General features: G+C 36.9%; 1 protein-coding gene and 1 non-coding gene across 4 annotated transcripts in view; one reads left to right on the forward strand and one right to left on the reverse strand.

Moving 5' to 3' along the window:
• The first annotated feature begins 318 nt into the window (after positions 1-318).
• CCDC66 (coiled-coil domain containing 66) overlaps positions 319-21407 on the forward strand; it is a 49659-nt gene continuing 28570 nt past the window's right edge. Inside the window, exons 1-8 of one of the 3 annotated variants that reach the window (XM_061197011.1) lie at positions 319-405; positions 2463-2527; positions 3207-3232; positions 8719-9166; positions 10653-10818; positions 11005-11108; positions 12554-12675; positions 13495-13596. In XM_061197011.1, the coding sequence (XP_061052994.1) occupies positions 395-405; positions 2463-2527; positions 3207-3232; positions 8719-9166; positions 10653-10818; positions 11005-11108; positions 12554-12675; positions 13495-13596 (1044 nt within the window). In that variant the 5' untranslated portion in view covers positions 319-394. The remainder of the gene's footprint in view (positions 406-2462; positions 2528-3206; positions 3233-8718; positions 9167-10652; positions 10819-11004; positions 11109-12553; positions 12676-13494; positions 13597-21407) is intronic. The other 2 variants (XM_061197013.1, XM_061197014.1) reach the window with 2 other exon arrangements.
• On the reverse strand, positions 19776-19882 carry LOC133095850 (U6 spliceosomal RNA). Its single transcript, XR_009701707.1, has one exon. It is a non-coding gene; the product is annotated as a U6 spliceosomal RNA (small nuclear RNA).

Here is a 21407-nt window from a genome sequence, read left to right on the forward strand (position 1 = left end):
AATAGGAGTTAGACTCATGTAACGCTAGATTGGAACATGGGCTCTGGGGTTACATAGCTTGATAGAGACCTCAGGCAAGTTGCTTAACCAGCCACCTCCACTTGAGCTGAGGCACTTCTCTGAGAGCTCCCTGTGAACTCTAAGGGCTACAATTCCGAGGAACGAAGAACCCCCAACATTCTAGAGTCAGGACCAGGTGGAGCGAACCAAGAAGGTCTCCCCGGCAGCCCCGCCCCGCTGAGCGCAAGCGCCAGTACGCTCAATCCTGAATGGCCCGCTCTCCCAGCTCGCCGGCATCACTGTATCCAATCGGCGTAGCGCTTGTTGAGCGGCGGCGACAACCGACGTATACACGGGGCTTGAGCGGCCTGTGGAGAGGGTGGCTGGTCGCGCCATGAACTTGGGGTAAGCTACGGAGAGAAAGGTGGTCGTCCGTGGAGAGGGGGTGAGGCTGGGTTGGCTCTTGGAGTCCTTCGCGGAGAGCCTTCCAGGCCTGCGGCGCCCCAAGTAGCAGTGCCCGACTCCCTGAGGTTGAGAGGGGCGAGGGGCTGGGTCGGCCTTTACAGCCTCCGCAGCCTTCCGTTTTCCAGTTAATAACTCGCGTGAAAACTGTCCGTGCCTCCTTTCCGCTTCCTCATTTACCTCAGGAGGGAGAGGGAGGAGAGGCGTGAGAGGAGATAAAAGGTGAGGGCAGGTGGAGAGATAAAGCGTAGCGGCTTCCTGGGGAGAAATCCTGGCCCGGGCCCTGGTGCTTTGCGACCCTGTCTCGGGGTTCTTTGCAGAGTGTGGGAGCGCCCAGAGGAGCTTAGCGGCCTACGTGCCGGGAGCCGAGGCTTCTCGAGGAGTCGTGTATCACCGGTGCCTGGCACCTCATAGGCCCTCATTAAGTAGTGGTTGAGTAAATAAAAAGGACTTTTGCGTGGTTTATCATCACTGGGAAGTTTGATATTTTAAGAAGATGAAAAGTCACCAAACTTACAGTCGTGCACCTCGTTTAGCAAATGGTTTCTGTGTTCTAGAATCTAGGCATAAGAAACAAGACAGTCTGCCCCTGAAGGCGTTTGCAACGCGGTAGTGCTGAATAGACGTACTTCACGGTTTCATTCAAGGTCTTTCTTTTGCTTAAGTTTCACCGACGTAAACATGAACTGTTTGTAACCGTGCTACCGGGAAACCTTTAAAACCCATTCTTTGTGGTGTTTTTATCTTAGTAAGTTGAAATCGTTTGATTTCCCCAACCTTAGCATCACCGCAAATTTCGTGTTCCCTTTTTTTGGCCCGCGGGATTTAATTTTGTCTCTTGGACGTCATTTTTGTCCCTGTTGATATGTGTTGACGTACGTCTTTTCTCTCTCTCTCTCACTAAAACAGTAAAATACCTGTGTGTACTGCTGTTTTTGTTTTCAGTGGAATTTTTATTAGGACCTTAACAGACGTACAAGTTTCGTTGGTAGTATCTACTGTTACTTTGTGCTCTTGCGTTTGACAGGCACAGATAAAGTGTAGCGGGCAAAGTTTATTATAGATGTATTGCTGTGATAGTTACAAAAGTGTTACTGAGTGTGAATATGTATTAGTTGAAATACTCAGAATAGAGTAGAACTCCGTGCTCAAGCAGTTAATAACCCTGGTGGCAATCTTATAGCTTCATTTTCAGGTACTGGTCTAACAGGCCATAGAATGTGTTAGTCATGAGACCATAATGAAGCTAATAAATGGTAGCTAGATGTGTTTTGCTCCATTAACATAGGTGAGGAGTTTTGTAACAGCATTATTTTTTCCAGTCTAGAGTTAGAAGAACTAAATGTTGTTACGATAACCAGATTAATTTATTCCTTGTCAGTAACAAAATGAAGTTTCAGATGAAACATGATAAATTGTATTGTTGGAAAGTTTCAGTAATTTTCTCCATGCCTTTTTTTTTTATAATTATTTATTTATTTATGGCTGTGTTGGGTCTTCGTTTCTGTGCGAGGGCTTTCTCTAGTTGCGGCAAGTGGGTGCCACTCTTCATTGCGGTGCGCGGGCCTCTCACTATCGCGGCCTCTCTTGTTGCAGAGCACAGGCTCCGGACGCGCAGGCTCAATATTTGTGGCTCACGGGCCTAGCTGCTCCGCGGTATGTGGGATCTTCCCAGACCAGGGCTCGAACCCGTGTCCCCCGCATTGACAGGCAGACTCCCAACCACTGCGCCACCAGGGAAGCCCTCCATGACGTTTTTAATTTTATTTTGAATTGAAAAGTGTTTTAAATTAAAAGAATGGTTTCAACTATACATCAATTTTTAAAAGAAAAATGAACATCTATAGAAATTTTTTTTAAAAAGAACGGTTTAATATTTACAAGATTCCTTTATAAATTCAGGAGAACAAATTTACTTTCAAGGTTCAACTGAGCATTTCTGTCTATTTAAAATGTTGCTGTTTCTTAAAAATGACAGAAAACTTTCTTTTATTTTGCAGAGATGGTTTAAAGCTTGAAACTGAATTATTGGATGGAAAAACCAAGCTAATACTGTCTCCATATGGTATGCTATATTACTAGAAATCTAAAATATTAACTTCTAAATTCCTACGAAAAATGTTTAGTTGTTTAACAGATTTTTTGCTTGTAGTGGAATATTTAAATGACACCTTGAAAAAAAGCTGGCTTCCCTAACTTCCTCAAATTTATTTTTAGCCAAGTAAAGTCAGATTACATCATTGTTTACCACTGTCAGTATTTATTCATATAATTTAATGTTCCAGTATATTTCATTTGTAACATTTCTTTATTATATTTGTATATACCAAATATGCTTATTGCCTAATGAATAATCTAGGTTAAACTTATGCAGTTATGTTCTGTGCATGTAGAGAATGTATTGTTTGAGAAAATTCAATTTATAATAAGACCAGAGTTTTAAAGTCATTTTTAGTTTTAATTTTAAAGCTCAGAGTATGCTTTGGTACTCTTTTCATTCACATTATTTTCTTTTTCTCTGATCTGTTTATAATTTTACCTTGGAAAATAAACAAAAATGAAATATAAATACTTGAACCACACTGTAAAAGTTAGAACACTCAGACAGGACCTAAAGTTAATGCTTTGAGGGTTAATATTTTTACTTAATATCTTCTTAAAATAATGTTAATTAAAATTTTCTTTTGTGACTGCCTTAGTATGTTTTCGGTTGATAGTTTAGTAATTTTTTTTTTCTTTTGTAGAACATAAATCAAAAATTTCTGTAAAGGTAAGCCAAATGACTTTGACCTGACTTGTTTTCAAATGTAAAATGCAGTTTACTTTACAGTGGTTTGAAAATAATTCCTGTCAAACTGTTACAAAGGGTTTGGAATGATGGTGAAAAATTATTATACCCTTGCTTTCAGGCTGGTCCTTTTACAGAAATGGAATCATAATTTTTCAGTTTAAAAAGCCTCCTAGAACTCACTTCTCTAGATCAGTTCTGTCCAGTAACACTTTCTGCAGTGATGGAAATGTTCTAAAATTAGTGCTGTCCAATATGATAGTCAGCCACTAGCCATGTGTAGTTATTAAGCACTTGAATGTGGCCAGTGTGACTAAGGAAGTGAATTTTTAATTCACTTGTTTGATATTTAATTTAAATTTAATAGCTACTGTACTGGACAGTGCAACTCGTGACATCTTTAAAAATAGTCAAACTTTAAAGCAAAAATTTTTTTTTCATACTCAAATTGCATTTTCCCACACCAAAAAGATGTATTTGATTGACAAAATCTTACATGCATTTAGCTTCCTCCTCTAAGAGGTTACACTTGCGCTAAATAATAGTTTTCCTTTTAAATTACTTTTCTTTATCAGGAACCCACCGTGCCTTTTTCTACAAAATACATTACTGCTTCAAAATTTTGATACCACTACTTTTCTTGTTTCCCATTTCTTTTTCCATTAAGCAGCAGAAATTTCTACTCTCCCCCTCTATAACTTACTGTAGCCCATTTTATTTTGCAGCATCTTAAAGTCTGTCTTTCCATATCTTGAATAGAGACTGGTTTGGGTGATGTGGCCCTTTTCTCTTCAACTCTGAACCCTTGATGGCTTTGCTGTTTCTTCCTGGTTTAATCAAGGTGGAGAAGTTGCTTGAGAACCCAGCGTATCAATTACTTGATAAATGGGTAATGCTGATCAGAGTAATTCCACAAGCTACCTATAAAAATTATTACATACACACACACACATACACAGTATATACATACCTTGTGTGTTCCCTTAATCACAGAATACAGATTGTATAGTTTTTTCCTAGCCCTGCCCTATTAAAATATTGCAACTAACTGTTCTTATTTGAGTCACATTAACAAATACAGTGCTCCTTTTCATGCTCCTAGATAGAAATCAAGTATTACACAGTTTTTTTTTTTATCTTCACCTGACCTCAATTCTCTTGCACACGTTCCCTCTTCGATTGTGTCCTTAATGGATGTGCTATGGTCACTACATCTGTGAAGACATTTCATTATCTTTTTAACCAACTTAGAACATCTGGAGATCCCCTTTTATGCCTGTAATAAACAAAGTTACTAGTCTTGGACTTTTGGTAGAATCATTACAAAATTCTTTTAGCAGTTTAGGGATTTTTTTATTCTAGGATTCTTCTTTCCAGAGTAACTAATAAGTCTGTGCTGATGTTGATCTTAAATTATTTATTGTCTTAAAGCAGATTGTTTGGGTTTATTCGTCTTGCTTTTGGGACTCCAAAATACTGATGCATGGTAACTGTGTGAAGTGATGGGTATGTTAATTAGCTTGATTGTGGTGATTATTTCACAATGTATACATATGCCAAATCATCAAATTTTACACCTTAAATATATATAATTTTTAATGGTCAATTAAATCTCAGTAAAGCTGGAAAAAAATACTGATGCAACCTAAATCTCCTTTCTATATTGACTTTATTTCAAGGAGCGTCTCTTCTCTTATTTACAGAGGTTCCTGAGATGCTTATTTCTTTCTTTGCTCTTCACAGAAGACAAAAACCAAAAGCAGTAGTGCTGTCTTCCTTTTTTTGTTTTAATCAGTTTTTTAGTTTCCAAAATCTCACAGTTCTGTAGCTATATGTTGAATTCTCTTTTCTGTAAGTTATTCATGAATTCACTCATCATGGTGCTTTTCTTCTACTGGGGTAAGCTCCTAAGTGACTATACTACCTACATTTCTGTTTTTCCTCTTCCTCACAGGTTGAATTACTGTCGTGTACATAGTGTGCTCTTTAAACACTGTGAACTCTATCTCATCATCATCAAGTTTAACAAACTGTGGTCAGAGTACTTTAATTCTTTCAAAATTTCTCCTGTACTTTTCTTTAATCTGTGGTAGTAAATATGAAGTAAAGATGGTTACCAGTCTAATTTCTTAAGCTTTTATAGGAAGATAAATGAGAGAAATATTAATGATTCAGTGTCATGGGTAATGTATAAATTCTAAACTCAAAATTATCTCACAATTAGTTGAAATATAAAACATCTTAAAATTTTCGCAGGTATTTCTATGTGTGAGAGTCAGAATAGTAACACACTAAAAGATGTATACAATATTAGTGCTAGGTAGCACATTTTATATTTTAAAATGTTAATCTTCTCTGATTCTTTCTGGCATTGGGATCCTGGCCCCATATAAATTGTAAAGTCGGCCAGCGTTAAATGCATTTGACGCTGCCTTTATATATTTTTTTAATATTAGGAAAAGTACTGGTACAATCAAAACTAGGTAAGAACCTAGAGGGGTGGGATAGGGAGGGTGGGAGGGAGGGAGATGCAAGAGGGAAGAGATATGGGAACATATGTATATGTATAACTGATTCACTTTGTTATAAAGCAGAAACTAACACACCACTGTAAAGCAATTATACTCCAATAAAGTAGAAGTAGAACATAAAACTTAGGGAGGGTGGTTACAATCATGAGGAGTTTAAATGTATACACAGAAGGTTTGAACTTATTTGATTTGCATGTAGGGAGCATTAAAGAATTTTTGAAAAGTAGACTAGATATGATTTGTGTTGTAGGAAAGAGCTTCAGGCAATTCTGTGAAGGACAGATTATCATAACAGGGACACTACTTAAGGGCCAATTATATTAGTCCAAGGAGAGTCTTATGAGACCCTGAAGCATGGTGGCTAGCAGAATGGAAAGAAGGGGACAAAAGTGAGAGACTTTTAAGATACGTTAAGGGAATACACTACACTTCTTAGCAGTTTGAGTGAGAAACTGATTAGAGAACCGAAATACTCAGCTGTTAATGATCCCAAAAATGTCAGTATGAGTCAAAGAAGGGTAGGATTAGTAATAGCTGTAGTCGTTGGAGACTGGGGTGGTAGAGCTTAGCTCTGTAACCTATGTGCAGTCTGCTGATAATTTGCCTAATCCACACAATGGTTTTCAAAAACTAGAATGAATTGTGAGTGTCTAAAAAATGGAACTTTTAAGGTAAAATATGGCATTCTTGGTTCTCTTGAAATATTGGATGATCTAGCAAGTAGACTCAGATTCCTCTTTGGCAATGTAGGCTGCTTCTGAGGGGTGGCTGCCTCCTTTAGACAGAAAAGTGCTCTTCAATTATCCTAGTTCCCACCCAGGCTAATTTACAGTAGGTATTTAAATTTGCCACCTGTCATTTAGAGTTAGTTATATAAAAATAGCCACAGAGATAGGAGGGTAAAAGGGCATTTTAGATTGTGGTATTAGTATTATCAAAAGTCTAAAGCCTGGAATAAAAGGGTATAGGTGAGGGGAAGAGGGTAGTAAAGAGATTTTACTACTGATAATACAGGTACATTTTGAAAAGAAAGGTAAAATAGGGTTGATTCATTGGTCAAAGTGTGGTTGTGTATTATGTCATTTTTGAAAGACAAGGACATTTGGGATATGATAAGCCAGATGAAAGCCATGTGGCATCTACCCCACTCCTTGATAACAAGAATCTTGTCTTACTCATTTTATACCTCCAACATCTTTCACACAGTGTTGATCACCTAAAAAGCAACACTTAGTATTTATTGAATGACTGTTGAATTATTTTATGTTAGGCGGGTTTGCAGAAATGTACAGTGGGATAGATTTGAGATAAGCTGTAATCAGTAGTGTGGTAATGAAAACCTGAATTTAGGTGTATTGTCATGTAAAAGGGGAGAAAAATCTTTGGAAGGAAGAAATGACCAGTACTTGCTGGTAAGCTAAAGAAGACTGTGAAGGAGGATAAAGAGTCAAAGATGACTCCATGGTTGCTGGTCTGAAAGATTAGAACAACAGTGCTACAGAAATGAGATATTTTGGAAAGGGGAGCTAATTTGGGGGAGAGAGATAAAGAATTCAGTCTTTAAAATGGTATGGTTGAAGATAGTAATTCAACAAAAATTTACTGAAACCTACCCTGTTCTACTCACTGTTCAGATACTGGGGACACAGCAGTAGACAAAGCAAACAAAAATCTCTGCCCTGTAGAGTTTACGTTAGAAAAAGGTGGGAACTTCCCTGGTGGCGCAGTGATTAAGAATCTGCCTGCCAGTGCAGGGGACACGGGATCCATCCCTGGTCCGGGAAGATCCCACATGCCGCGGAGCAACTAAGCCCGTGCGTCACAACTACTGAGCCTGCGCTCTAGAGCCCGCGAGCCACAACTACTGAAGCCCACACGCCTAGAGCCCACACTCCGCAATGAGAGAAGCCACTGCATTGAGAAGCCCACGCACCTCAATGAAGAGTAGCCCCGCTTGCCACAACTAGAGAAAGCTTGTGCACAGCAACGAAGACCCAATGCAGCCAAAAATAAATTAATAAATTTAAAAAAAAAAGGTGGAATGGGCAGAAGATAATCAAAATAAATATAGAATATTACAGGACAAAAGTGCTATAGAGAAACATGAGAGAAAGGGAAGGGGCACGGTCATTTCAGGGGCACAGTAGCCTTGAGAAACTGGGGAGTGCTAGGGAGGTGGGAGTGAAGTTAGAGCAAGAAGCCTGCAATTTTTAATAGGGTGTTCAGAGAAGACCTCACTGAGCCAGTGATGTTGAGCCAGGATTTGAACGTGGTGAGTGAATGAGCCATGTAAAATCTGAAGGAATAATGTCCCAAGTAGAGGCACTGACTAGTGCTACGGCCTATGACTGGAGGTTCTTATTGAAATTGAGATTATGGAGGGATTACAGTTATGGGTAGTTACAAGGTCAGTATAAGATGATATCACTGTGGCAATGAGTAACTGAGATAGCATGGAAGACAAGAGTATAGGGACAGAGGTCAAGGAAATGAGGCCAGGGTATTGAAAGAATATGAAAGCACCAATAATTAAGACAGGAGTTAGGTTAGAGAGAGGGATGGTGACCCACAAGCTAAGTTACTCAAGGAATAAGGGCTAGTAACCTACAGGAGTATAAATGCCTGTAAAGAAAGGTAGTGTGGGTGTTAGAATCATGACATGAGATTCAAAGCTGAAGCAGAATGGACTGTAAACACCTAGAATAAAAGTTGTTTTGTAATCTTCCTTATCCTGAAATAAAATAATAATTTCCAGTTGTTAATGAAGCTTTCAAGTGAAGATTTGCAAAGGTTAAGTGTTAGTTTCTTATGGGTATATTATCTAACTAGCAAAATGAGGGGAAAAAAAGTTTTGAAGCCTGACTTATCACTGATTATATAAAGATAATTGTTGATTTTTCATGGGCTATTGTAAAGAATAAATTTCTGGTGTTTTAGCAGATGGGAAATAAGACCAAGATTGCAAAATGTCCTTTAAGAAATAAACAAGCTGGATACATTCTGAAATCACAAAATACTTGTGTCAGGAGTGAAAAACTTTTGCAAAAGAAGAGAATTTGTTCAGAAACTTCATTGGCAAAAAGTGAAAAAAATAGTATGACTTTTTCACCCACTAAGGATTTATGCAAGCAGTATGCAGATAAAGACCATCTTCATATCCAGAAAGAAATTTCACCTGCAACCCCTAATATACAGAAGACTAGAAACAGCATAAATGCATTTGTAGTAGCTAAACAGAAGCCTTGCAAAAAGCACATCACAGCTGAAAATGTGAAGAGCAGTTTGGTGTGTCTAACACAAGACCAACTACAACAGATTTTGATGACTGTAAACCAAGGAAATAAATCAGTTTCCCTGACTGAGAATGGAAAGAGGGAGGAAACAAGTAAGATTTTCCTGAAGTTTTAATATTAATTTTATCAATATGTAAGTTTTAGAATTTGAGTTTCATTGGATTTTACATAACTGTGCCTCTTAAATTCTAGTTTAACATGTAACAATGTTTTAAAATAAATATTCGTTTAGAAAACATTCTCATAGGCAGAATTACTTTTGTAGTTAAAATATGCCATGTTTTAAGGTTAGTGCTCAGAATATTATTCTCATGTACCATGGCCTTAAGAAACCCAGTTTCTGTGGATTCTAGATTTTAGTACAGAAAGCTATTGTACTAATTTTGGAAGGTAGGAGGCTTTACTTACATGAAAACTAATTATGTAAAGTGTTCTAAAAAATTGTTATTGTATTTCTAATGAAGAACGAGGGAATTTTGCTATGAAAATTTGACATGAGTTACTGAAAAGGGTTATTTTCCTGGCCCCGGCTTTTGCTCTTCCTGACTCTCAATCCTTGCTAAGAATTAGCAGCACTATCTTTTTAACCAACGTAAAACACTGACTTGGAAGTAGTGGCGTATTATATGCCTTCTGTTTTACTAGTCAGGGTATTGTATTATGTTTTTAAAAGCCTTCTAGTTTCAGCTTTGAGCTAAGGAATTGTGACTATGAATAGAAATATTATTAAAATTTTGTTAAACAACCGTGAGATAAATAAAAATAAAATTAACAGTCACCAGGAAGAGGCCCCACAACTGGTCTGGGGACCAGGTAGCTCCTTAGCACTCCCAAGGGGCTCAAAATGGAGTCATTTGCCTTCTCTTGGTATAGATTATTCTTTGTAAAGTCAGGGAGCTAACTTTTATCTTTAAGGCTAGAATTCTAGCTCAGAGAACAGAAACTAAAAACTTACTAGGCGTAATGAGAGATGGTATCAACAAAGTTAAAAGCAGAATTTGCCTAATCGTATAATGACCTGCATATTAGATATGCTTTCTCTCCATTGGGAGAACTATCACATTGAGGGATTTTTGAGCCAAGCATATGAGCCCTGTGTAAAACATTTGGAATAGATATAGCTGGGGTATGGAGACAGTGGTCCATGGAAAAGTTAATCACTGATTGCTTTCCCAGCTAAATGAGAAAAATAAGGGCAAAGTAATGAGTTTTTTTATAAAGCTGTTTGCATTTATTCTCCTTTAAGTTGTGATTTGTATTATCATTTATATTATTTGTAAAAGTGTTGTTGGCAAGAGTAAATAGAGGTTTTTTTGGTTGTTGTTGCTTGTTTTCTTATTTGAAACAAAAGTTTGTATGGCTATGGCTATACCTCTGGGCCATTTAACCTCTGAGGCTCAGTTTCCTTTTTTGACAAAAAGGGAATCATAATACGCACTGCAGGGGCTGCTGTGAGAGGTGATTAATTAGATGATGTGTAAAGCCGTGTTTTTTAAAACTGCGTAACTATATCAAGATAAGGTATTATAATAGATGTAATTTTAGTATTAATTTTAAAACATGCATTTTACCTTCTAGGTCAGTATAGTCTAAATTTAAACAATATTCCTGATCAGCCAAAGGATGAGAACATCATGGGACTTACGCAAAAAACTGAGGCCATTTCATCTGTTCAGGATGAAAAAAAGTCTGTTTTAAATGAAAATCAGGTGACATCTAATCAGTATGAGCAGAAAATTGCCACGTATGTAACTCACATCTGTTGTTGTGGGGTCCTCTTGGGAATATGGTTTTACTTTTCCTTGACTTGTATGTGAAATATTTACCCTGAAGACTAGAGCTATTTAAAAGTTTATTACTTAATATTTATGGAGTAAGTTGTATAGAAACATATGATAAGGTTTCTGTTATTTTTTGTGTTTTGTCTTAGAGAGAATATATGGAAACCAGCTGACATATTCAGTACTCTGGGAGAAAGAGAACGTGATAGAGGTTTGTTGGAAGCAAAAAAAGCCCAGTGGAGGAAAGAGCTTGGTAGGTAATTATTGCACCTTTTATTATAGTTTTGTTGGCTTAAGGAATATATATTGAGGATGAAGTACATCTTGCAGTATGATATTATCAAAAACCTTGTTTTATAACATTCACCATCTAGAGTAGTTCTCTGCAAATGGCATAAGAAACTTTGTGATTTCACATTCCCTTATGTTATATCTTTTTGTTTGCTGCTCTGTGGTTTGCACCAAAAGCCACAGATGAACATTAATATCATCAGGATCCTTCTGGAGCTCAAAGATTCCTAAACATTTCTCATTTCCTGAGAATCCATTTTCGTATTTTCCATTACAGAAATTCTATGGGTTAAAGGTGGTTTTATTTTAAAATAATTCATTTTAAAAATTAAAACATTCTAATCAAGAATCATCAGTATGATATCAATCAGTATATCCCATACAAAAATAAGCTTATTTCTTTTTTTCAGTCTGTAGACATCATAACAGAAAAAGTTATAATTTCTTTTAAGTAGGGTCTTAAGGTAAGTAAGATAATAACTAAGAAACTCCTGTTACTTCTTGGACTAGACTTAGGGTCCAGGTATCAGAGTTTGGAAAATATACGAGGTAATAGTTGTACTTAGGAATAGTTGTACTAAAAGCATGAAGATGGGATTCACTGTCCACTGAACTGGAAAGTCCTGCCAGCTAGTCACAACCCTTCCAGGACAGGTGATCTAGAAAAAGAGATAAGCGAAGAAATAGGGAATGAATTGATGTTGGAAGTCAAAGTAATAGAATAATAAAGAAATTAAATGTATGGTAGCAGTGTCAGAAGGTTTGGAGATCTGATGTGTTTTATATCATAATTGCAGCTTTAAATGTTTTTTCAGTACAAATTTGGACACATGATTTTATGTACTTTACTTTTCAGCAGTTATAAATAATAATGGCTGACATTTATTAAATATTTACTTTGTGTGAGGCCCTATACTGAAAATAGGCGCTATTATTACTCTGATTTCATAGAATAAAAAATGGGGTTTAGAGGGATGAACATCATTTTGCCCACAGTCACACAGCCGGGAAGTGGTTGAACCTGAATTTGACCCCAGGGTTCTCTGACTCCAGAGTTCTAGCTTTTAAGCCTTTTAGTAATAATTAAATGAACATTATTGTAGAGTAGAACCTCACAATAATTAGCATAATATAAAATATGTTCTGAAAAAATTGCTCCTTATTTATAATTGTAGTAAAACAAACATTTTTTTATCCATTTATGCCATACTTAAATTTGGTTCTGATTAAACATTTTCTTTTATTCCATATCCTTAAAATTCTTCTCTGTCTTGTGAGTTAATCTCCTTCCTAAAAAAATTTTGATCTGTGTTGGAATCTGCACTGTTTAAGAAGGTCATGATTTGTTTACGTCATTTTTTTTTTTACAGTTTTTGTATATTTTTTTAAAAAGGACATTATTTACAGATGAACAGGTTGCTTTAAAGAAGAAAGAAAAAGAAGCTTCTGAAAAATGGAATAATCCATGGAAAAAATCTGAAAGTGATAAAATAGTATGGGAAAAACTTCAAATTCTTGATCAGGCTAAGGTAAAAGTATCAAAATCAGGCACTTATGGAATATAAGATACCTTAACTGCAATTTTTTAATGCTAAGCCTTGTTCATATCATAAAGCTTACTTTTTAAAAAAATTTATTTATTTATTTATTTATTTATTTATGGCTGCGTTGGGTCTTTGTTGCACATGGGCTTTTCTCTAGTTGTGGTGAGCGGGGGCTACTCTTCGTTGCGGTGCACGGGCATCTCATTGCAGTGGCTTCTCTTGTTGCGGAGCTTGGGTTCTAGACGCACGGGCTTCAGTAATTGTGGCTCACAGGCTCTAGAGCGCAGGCTCCGTAGTTGTGCACGGGCTTAGTTGCTGCACGGCATGTGGGATCTTTCCCAACCAGGGCTCGAACCCGTGTCTCCTGCATTGGCAAGCAGATTCTTAACCACTGTGCCACCAGGGAAGTCCCTCATAAAGCTTATTTTTGAAGCTTATTCATTTTTTTAAAACTCACTTTTCATATGGTATTTTAAAACAACGTTATTTTGAATTAAATTATGACCTCAACTACTCTGTTTGCATTCTGTGAATAGTCTTACTATGTTAGTAGGTGAGTGTAAAGGCCCCTGGCACCTCCTTTAGGCTCCTATAAAAGAGCTCCACGATGTTATAGATGACCACAAAACTCTACCACTGACCATGTGGTATCCACTACAAGGTTATCAAATCAAACATAAGTGATTGCTTATCAAACATAAGTATATACCATGTGTCCCTCGGGTAGTGCTTTGGGGACCTTTAAATTTTGCATGTATTTAACACTAGACAAAAAAGTGCCCTTGTTTTTCTTTTTGTTTTTAGACTTCTGCTAGCTATTCTAGCATTCTGTCACAGTCTCCCAGTCAGGTAATGGTGATCCAGGCTGACGGGCACTCACCACCTAGAGCTAGTCAGATTTTAGAGGTAAGTTCTAAATGTCATTACTTTGAATATATAAGCCCTTTAGTACTTGATGACTATATAATGTATTTTCCTTGAAGAAGTGAATCTAAATACTCTTTTTTAAATTAACCAGTTAATTTTTATTGAGTGCAGTATGCTCCTTAAATTTATTTGTTTATTTATTTATTTTATTTTTGGCTGGGTTGGGTCTTCGTTGCTGCACTCGGGCTTTCTCTAGTTGCAGTGAGTGGGGGCTAGTCTTCGTTACGGTGCTTGGGCTTCTCATTGTGGTGGCTTCTCATGTTGCAGAGCACGGGCTCTAGGCATGCGGGCTTCAGTAGTTGTGGCGCACGGGCTCAGTAGTTGTGGCTTGCGGGCTCTGGAGCGCAGGCTCAGTAGTTGTGGTGCACGGGCTTAGTTGCTCTGCGGCATGTGGGATCTTCCTGGACCAGGGTTCAAACCCGTGTCCCCTGCATTGGCAGGCGGATTCTTTTTTTGTTTTGTTTTGTTTTAACATCTTTATTAGAGTATAATTGCTTTACAATGTTGTGTTAGTTTCTGCTATATAACAAAGTGAATCAGCTATATGTATACATATATCCCCATATCCCCTCCCTCTTGCGTCTCCCTCCTACCCTCCCTATCCCACCCCTCTAGGTGGTCACAAAGCACCGAGCTGATCTCCCTGTGCTATGCAGCTGCTTCCCACTAGCTAGCTGTTTTACATTTGGTAGTGTATATATGTCAGTGCTACTCTCTCACTTCATCCCAGCTTACCCTTCCCCCTCCCCGTGTCAAGTCCATTCTTTATGTCTGCATCTTTGTTCCTTTCCTGCCCCTAGGTTCATTAGAAGCTTTTTTTTTTTTTTTTAGATTCCATATATATGTGTTAGCATGCAGTATTTGTTTTTCTCTTTCTGACTTATTCACTCTGTATGACAGACTCGAGGTCCATCCACCTCACTACAAATAACTCAATTTCATTTCTTTTTATGGCTGAGTAATATTCCATTGTATGTATGTGTCACATCTTCTTTATCCATTCATCTGTCGATGGACACTTAGGTTGCTTCCATGTCCTGGCTATTGTAAATACTGGGCAGGCGGATTCTTAACCACTGCGCCACCGGGGAAGCCCCGCTCCTTAAATTTTAAAAAAGTTATTAACTATTTCTTTTTTTCCTTCCTAATGAACATTTACATTTTAACAAATGTATTCTGAAAATAAGGCAGTAACCTAAAGGTATGATTCTGGTGGTAGACATTTTCAGTACTGGTAGAGTTCTTATAGAACCCAGCCAGTTAGATTGTTTGCATGGCAGCTTGTTCTGCTCCATATAGGACTGACTAGCCTACATCAGTTTATAGTCTGTTGATACTTTTACGTTAACAAAAGGAATGAAATATGAATTACGTTTTTCTATGTTCCCAAAAGCACTTTGACCAAATGTTAAAAGGCAATAAATTAGTCTTGCTAGAAGTTATTTTGGAAAACTCTATAGTTCTGGATGATAATTCTAAGTTTTTAGAGTTTAGAAATTGATGCATGCACATACTACTAAAAACTGCAAATAAAACTACTTATGATGTTGTTGAGAATCAGTTGTAAGCTTATTTACTTTTCAACATTAGGATTAAAAAAACTTTAATGCTAAAAATATTAGGTATTTCTGTTACCAAAATGTCAGTTGAAGTGTTAGCATATCATTTATTATTGCTTATTTTGCATGGCTTTTTAGGTCATTTATTATCTGGGAGTAATCCATACTATGATTGTTAATGTAAATAAAGAATTAACCATTTAAGGTGACTTTTAGTGTTTTTGCTTTTTTTTTTTTTTAATGATAGCGTGTGTCTTTTTTTTAAATAATCTAGAAAACCAGTGAAGTTATTTGTATTTTGGAGTCAGAGATAGGGGTTGGGGATGGGAGAAAGACTAGAAAGGAAATCATATACTAAATCCAGGGTTGGACAACCAAGGTTAGAGTATGATTATCTATGCATATTTTTACTGTTTAAATGTAGTTTTTATGTATTTATGTGTGAATGCTGTAAGATAATGGAGAGGTGCTACTGGGGGGACATGAACTGTAACAAAAAAATCCCCCTTTAAATACCTGAAAGCAGTTGGTTTCATAAATCCCAGCACTAGCCACAACCATTTATATTATTTGAATATTAACCTCTTCATGTAATTGAGAGGAGGAGAAATTTAGTTGCAAGCAGAATCATCAAGGCCAATTTTGTTAAAACATGAGGTAATGCACATAAAGTGCATAAGACAGTGGCTAACATATAACAAGTGTTTAATGAAAGTTTGCTCTAGTTATAATTTACAAAGCACAGGTCCATTCTGAACCCTGAGGCTGCTAAGAGTCAGTCCTCTCACCATCTTCCTTTCCTCTCTCCTCTTCTTGATTCTCAGTCTTACTCCCCCTCCCCCAGTTGAATGGCCCTGTATTCTCTTTCCTGTATTGTTCAGCCCAAACATTTTTTTACACTGTGCAGCTTAAAATTTCTTTTTGTGTTTCTAAGAAATTTACTTACAGCCTCAGCCTTTGTGAGAATACCTCACCTCCATGAAACCTTGGCTTTCCCTAATGACTGCCCCTCCCTGGGAAGCCTCTTTTAAGTGAAGGGAGTATATTCTAGCATACTGTCTAACATGGGATAGAAAGTGAGGTTATCATTCTGCTAGCTTCTTATTACTACCACCAGACCATAGTTCTGCAGTTAGCCAACAAAAAATTCCTCTTAATTTTTGGTGGTAAAAATTTGGTGGTAAAATATACATAACATAAAATTTACCCTTTTGTGGTGGTAAAATATACATAACATAAAATTTACCATTTTAATCATTTTAAGTGTACAGTTAAGTGGCATTAAGTGCATTCACACTGTCTTGCAGCCATCACCACTATCCATCTCCAGAATTTTTTAATCATTCCAAACTGAAACTATACCCATTAAATAGTAACTCCCCATTTCTCCCTCCCCTTAGCCCCTGGCAACCACCATTCTACTTTCTGTCTCTATGAATTTTATTATTCTCAGTATGTTTAAGTGGACTAACACAATATTTGTCCTTTTGTGTCTGACAGATTTCACTTAATGTTTTCAGGGTTCATCCATGTTGTAAACATGTATCAGAATTCCATTCCTTTTTAAGGCTGAAAATACTCCATTTTATGTATGATACTACATTTTGTTTATCCATTCATCCAAATGTTGATGGACATTTGAGTTGTTACCACCTTTTGGCTATTGGGAATAATGCTGTTATGAACCTTGATGTACAGATAATCTCTCCAAGTCTGTATTTGCGAGTCTTCTGGGTATATACCTGTAAGTGAAATTGCTGGATCATATGGTAATTTTATGTTTTATCTTTTTATGTTAAATTTTTACCAGTTTTAATTTGATAATTTTATTTTTAATTATTATACTGTTTCCACAGCTCCTGCACCATTGTGCATTCCCATCAGCAGTGCACAAGGGTTCTGATTTCTCTACATCTTCACCAACACTTGTTCTTTTCTTTTTTACTTTTTTTTTTGGTTGATAGCCATCCTAACGGATGTGGAGTGGTGTCTCATTGTAGTTTGATTTACATTTCCCTAATGATTTGTGATGTTGAGCATTTTTTCATGTGCTTATTGGCCATCTGTATATCTTCTTTGGAGAGATGTCTATAAGTCCTTTGTCCGTTTTTTTTTAACATCTTTATTGGAGTATAATTGCTTTACAATGGTGTGTTAGTTTCTGCTTTATAACAAAGTGAATCAACTGTACATATACATACATCCTCATATCTCCTCCCTCTTGCATCTCCCTCCCACCCTCCCTATTCCACCCCTCTAGGTGGTCACAAAACACTGAGCTGATCTCCCTGTGCTATGCAACTGCTTCCCACTAGCTATCTATTTTACATTTGGTAGTATATATAAGTCCATGCCACTCTCTCACTTCGTCCCAGCTTACCCTTCCCCCTCCCTGTGTCCTCGAGTCCATTCTCTACGTCTGCGTCTTTATTCCTGTTCTGCCCCTAGGTTCTTCAGAACCTTTTTTTTTTTTTTTAAGATTCCACATATATATGTTAGTTGTACAGTATTTATTTTTCTCTTTCTGACTTATTCACTCTGTATGACAGACTCTAGGTCCATCCACCTCACTACAGGTAACTCAATTTCATTTCTTCTTATGGCTGAGTAATATTCCATTGTATGTATGTGCCACATCTTCTTTATCCATTCATCTGTTGATGGACACTTAGGTTGCTTCCAGGTCCTGGCTATTGTAAATAGAGCTGCAGTGAACATTGTGGTACATGACTCTTTTTGAATTATGGTTTTCTTAGGGTATATGCCCAGTAGAGGGATTGCTGGGTCATATGGTAGTTCTAGTTTTAGTTTTTTAAGGAACCTCCATACTGTTCTCCATAGTGGCTGTATCAATTTACATTCCCACCAACAGTGCAAGAGGGTTCCCTTTTCTCCACACCCTCTCCAGCATTTATTGTTTGTAGGTTTTTTGATGATGGCCATTCTGACTGGTGTGAGGTGATACCTCATTGTAGTTTTGATTTGCATTTCTCTAATGATTAGTGATGTTGAGCATCCTTTCATGTGTTTGTTGGCAATCTGTATATCTTCTTTGGAGAAATGTCTATTTAGGTCTTCTGTCCATTTTTGGATTGGGTTGTTTGTGTTTTTGATATTGAGCTGCATGAGCTGCTTGTAAATATTGGGGATTAATCCTTTGTCAGTTGCTTCATTTGCACATATTTTCTCCCATTCTGAGTGTTGTCTTTTCGTCTTGTTTATGTTTTCCTTTGCTGTGCAAAAGCTTTTTAAGTTTCATTAGGTCCCATTTGTCTATTGTTCTTTTTATTTCCATTTCTCTAGGAGGTGGGTCAAAAAGGATCTTGCTGTGATTTATGTCATAGAGTGTTCTGCGTATGTTTTCCTCTAAGAGTTTTATAGTGTCTGGCCTTACATTTAGGTCTTTAATCCATTTTGAGTTTATTTTTGTGTATGGTGTTAGGGAGTGTTCTAATTTCATTCTTTTACATGTTGCTGTCCTGTTTTCTCAGCACCACTCATTAAGGAGGCTGTCTTTTCTCCATTGTATATTCTTGCTTCCGTTATCAAAAATAAGGTGACCATATGTGCGTGGGTTTATCTCTGGGCTTTCTATCCTGTTGTTCCATTTATCTATATTTCTGTTTTTGTGCCAGTACCATACTGTCTTGATTACTGTAGCTTTGTAGTATAGTCTGAAGTCAGGGAGCCTGATTCCTCCAGCTCCGTTTTTCTTTCTCAAGATTGCTTTGGCTATTTGGGGTCTTTTGTGTTTCCATACAAATTGTGAAATTTTTTGTTCTAGTTCTGTGAAAAATGCCATTGGTAGTTTGATAGGGATTGCATTGAATCTGTAGATTGCTTTGGGTAGTAGAGTCATTTTCACAATGTTGATTCTTCCAATCCAAGAACATGGTATCTCTCTCCATCTGTTTGTATCATCTTTAATTTCTTTCATCAGTGTCTTATAGTTTTCTGCATACAGATCGTCTGTCTCCTTAGGTGGGTTCATTCCTAGGTATTTTATTCTTTTTGTTGCAGTGATAAATGGGAGTGTTTCCTTAATTTCTCTTTCAGAGTTTCATCATTAGTGTATAGGAATGCAAGAGATTTCTGTGCATTGATTTTGTATCCTGCTACTTTACCAAATTCGTTGATTAGCTCTAGTAGTTTTCTGGTAGCATCTTTAGGATTCTCTATGTATAGTATTATGTCATCTGCAAACAGTGACAACTTTACTTCTTCTTTTCCCATTTGGATTCCTTTAATTTCTTTTTCTTCTCTGATTGCTGTGACTAAAACTTCCAAAACTATGTTGAATAACAGTGGTGAGAGTGGACAACCTTGTCTTATTCCTGATCTTAGAGGAGGTTTCAGTTTTTCACCATTGAGGACGATGTTGGCTGTGGGTTTGTCATATATGGCCTTTATTATGTTAAGGTAAGTTCCCTGTATGCCTACTTTCTGAAGGGTTTTTATCATAAGTGGGTGTTGAATTTTGTCGAAAGCTTTTTCTGCATCTATAGAGGTGATCATATGGTTTTTCTCTTTCAGTTTGTTAATATGGTTTATCACATTGACTGATTTACATATGTTGAAGAATCCTTGCATTCCTGGGATAAAAATATGGAATGCTTCACGAATTTGCATGTCATCCTTATGCAGGGGCCAAGCTAATCTTCTCTGTATCGTTCCAATTTTAGTATATGTGCTGCCGAAGCGAGCACCTTTGTCCATTTTTGAACTGGATTTTCTTTCTTGTTGAGTAGTAGGAGTTCTTTACATATTCTGGTTATTAACTCCTTATCAGATATATAATTTACAGGTATTTTCTTCCATGAGTTGCCTTTTCACTCACTTCATAGTGTCCTTTCTTGTACAAAAGTTTTTAATTTTGATGAAGTCCATTTTACCTATTTTTTGTTTTTGTTGTCTGTGCTGTTGGTGTCATAGCTAAGAAATCATTGCCAAATCTAATGTTGTGGAGCTTCCCCCTCTTCTGAAGGAGTTTTATAGTTTAGGTCTTTGATCCATTTTGAGTTAATTTTTATATGTGGTGTAAGGTAACGGTCCAGCTTCATTCTTTTGCATGTGGATATCCAGTTTTCCCAGCACCGGACTGTTCTTTCCCCATCAAATCATCTTGGCAGTCTTGTCAAAAATCATTTGACTGTATATGAAAGGGTTTATTTCTGGGCTGTCCATTCAGTTCATTTGTTCTGTATGTCTGTCTTTATGCCACTGTTTCACTGTTTTGATTACCATACCTTTGTAGTAAGGTTTGAAATCAGAAAGTGTTAAGTCCTCCAATTTTCTTTTTCAATATTGTTTTACCTATTCAGGGTTCCTTGAGATTCCATATGAATTTTAGGATGCATTTTTCCATTTCTGCAAAAAACATCAAGATTTTCATAGGGGTTGCTTTGAATCTGTAGCTTGCTTTAGGTAATCCTGACAATACAAAGTCTTCCTATCCATGAAGGTAAGATCTTTCCATTTATTGATATTTGTGTCTTTAATTTCCATCGGCAATGTTTTGTAGTTTTCAGTGTACATGTCTTTGGCCTACTTATTCCTAAGTATTTTATTCTTAGTATTTGGTGCTATTGTACATGGAATAGTTTTCTTAATTTTCTTTTCCCAGATTGTTCATTGTTAGTGTATAGAGATGCAACTGATTTTTTTCTCCTGGTTTTGTATCCTGCAACTTCACTGAATTTGTTTTATTCTAACAGTTGTGTGTGTGTGTGTGTATAGACTCTTGAAGGTGGTGGTTATTGTGCAGAATATGAGTTTGATGTGGATCCTTTTGGTATTATATTTTCTTAATGAGTAGATACACAAACACCAGTCTGCATTAATGCCCAAGATATTCATATATGATAATCATCACTGAATTACGTATATTTATCTTTTCCTTTTTTTGGCATTTCAACTTTCTGACTTTTAAAAATATTATGTATTATTTCTGACACACAAAAGGATATGTTAACCTTAAAAAACAAAAGAGCAAGTTATTTTACCAGCAACATGAGTTTATTTGGGAATAGTAGACAGTTGTAATTCAGGACAAGCAAACTGTGACAAACCTTAGGCAAGTTTGGAGAACAGAGGAGAGGAACTTGATTTTGTAGAGGAAAGGAGGAAATTGGGGAGGGCTGTGGTAGCTGCAGGTGGTGGGAAGCTTGTTGCTAGTCAGAAGGAAATCTTGGCGGGGTCTGTAAGCTGTGGTGAGTCATATATGGGTGAGAG

This window comes from Eubalaena glacialis, chromosome 7 (genome assembly GCF_028564815.1).
Source record: "Eubalaena glacialis isolate mEubGla1 chromosome 7, mEubGla1.1.hap2.+ XY, whole genome shotgun sequence".
Classification (NCBI taxonomy): Eukaryota; Metazoa; Chordata; class Mammalia; order Artiodactyla; family Balaenidae; genus Eubalaena; species Eubalaena glacialis.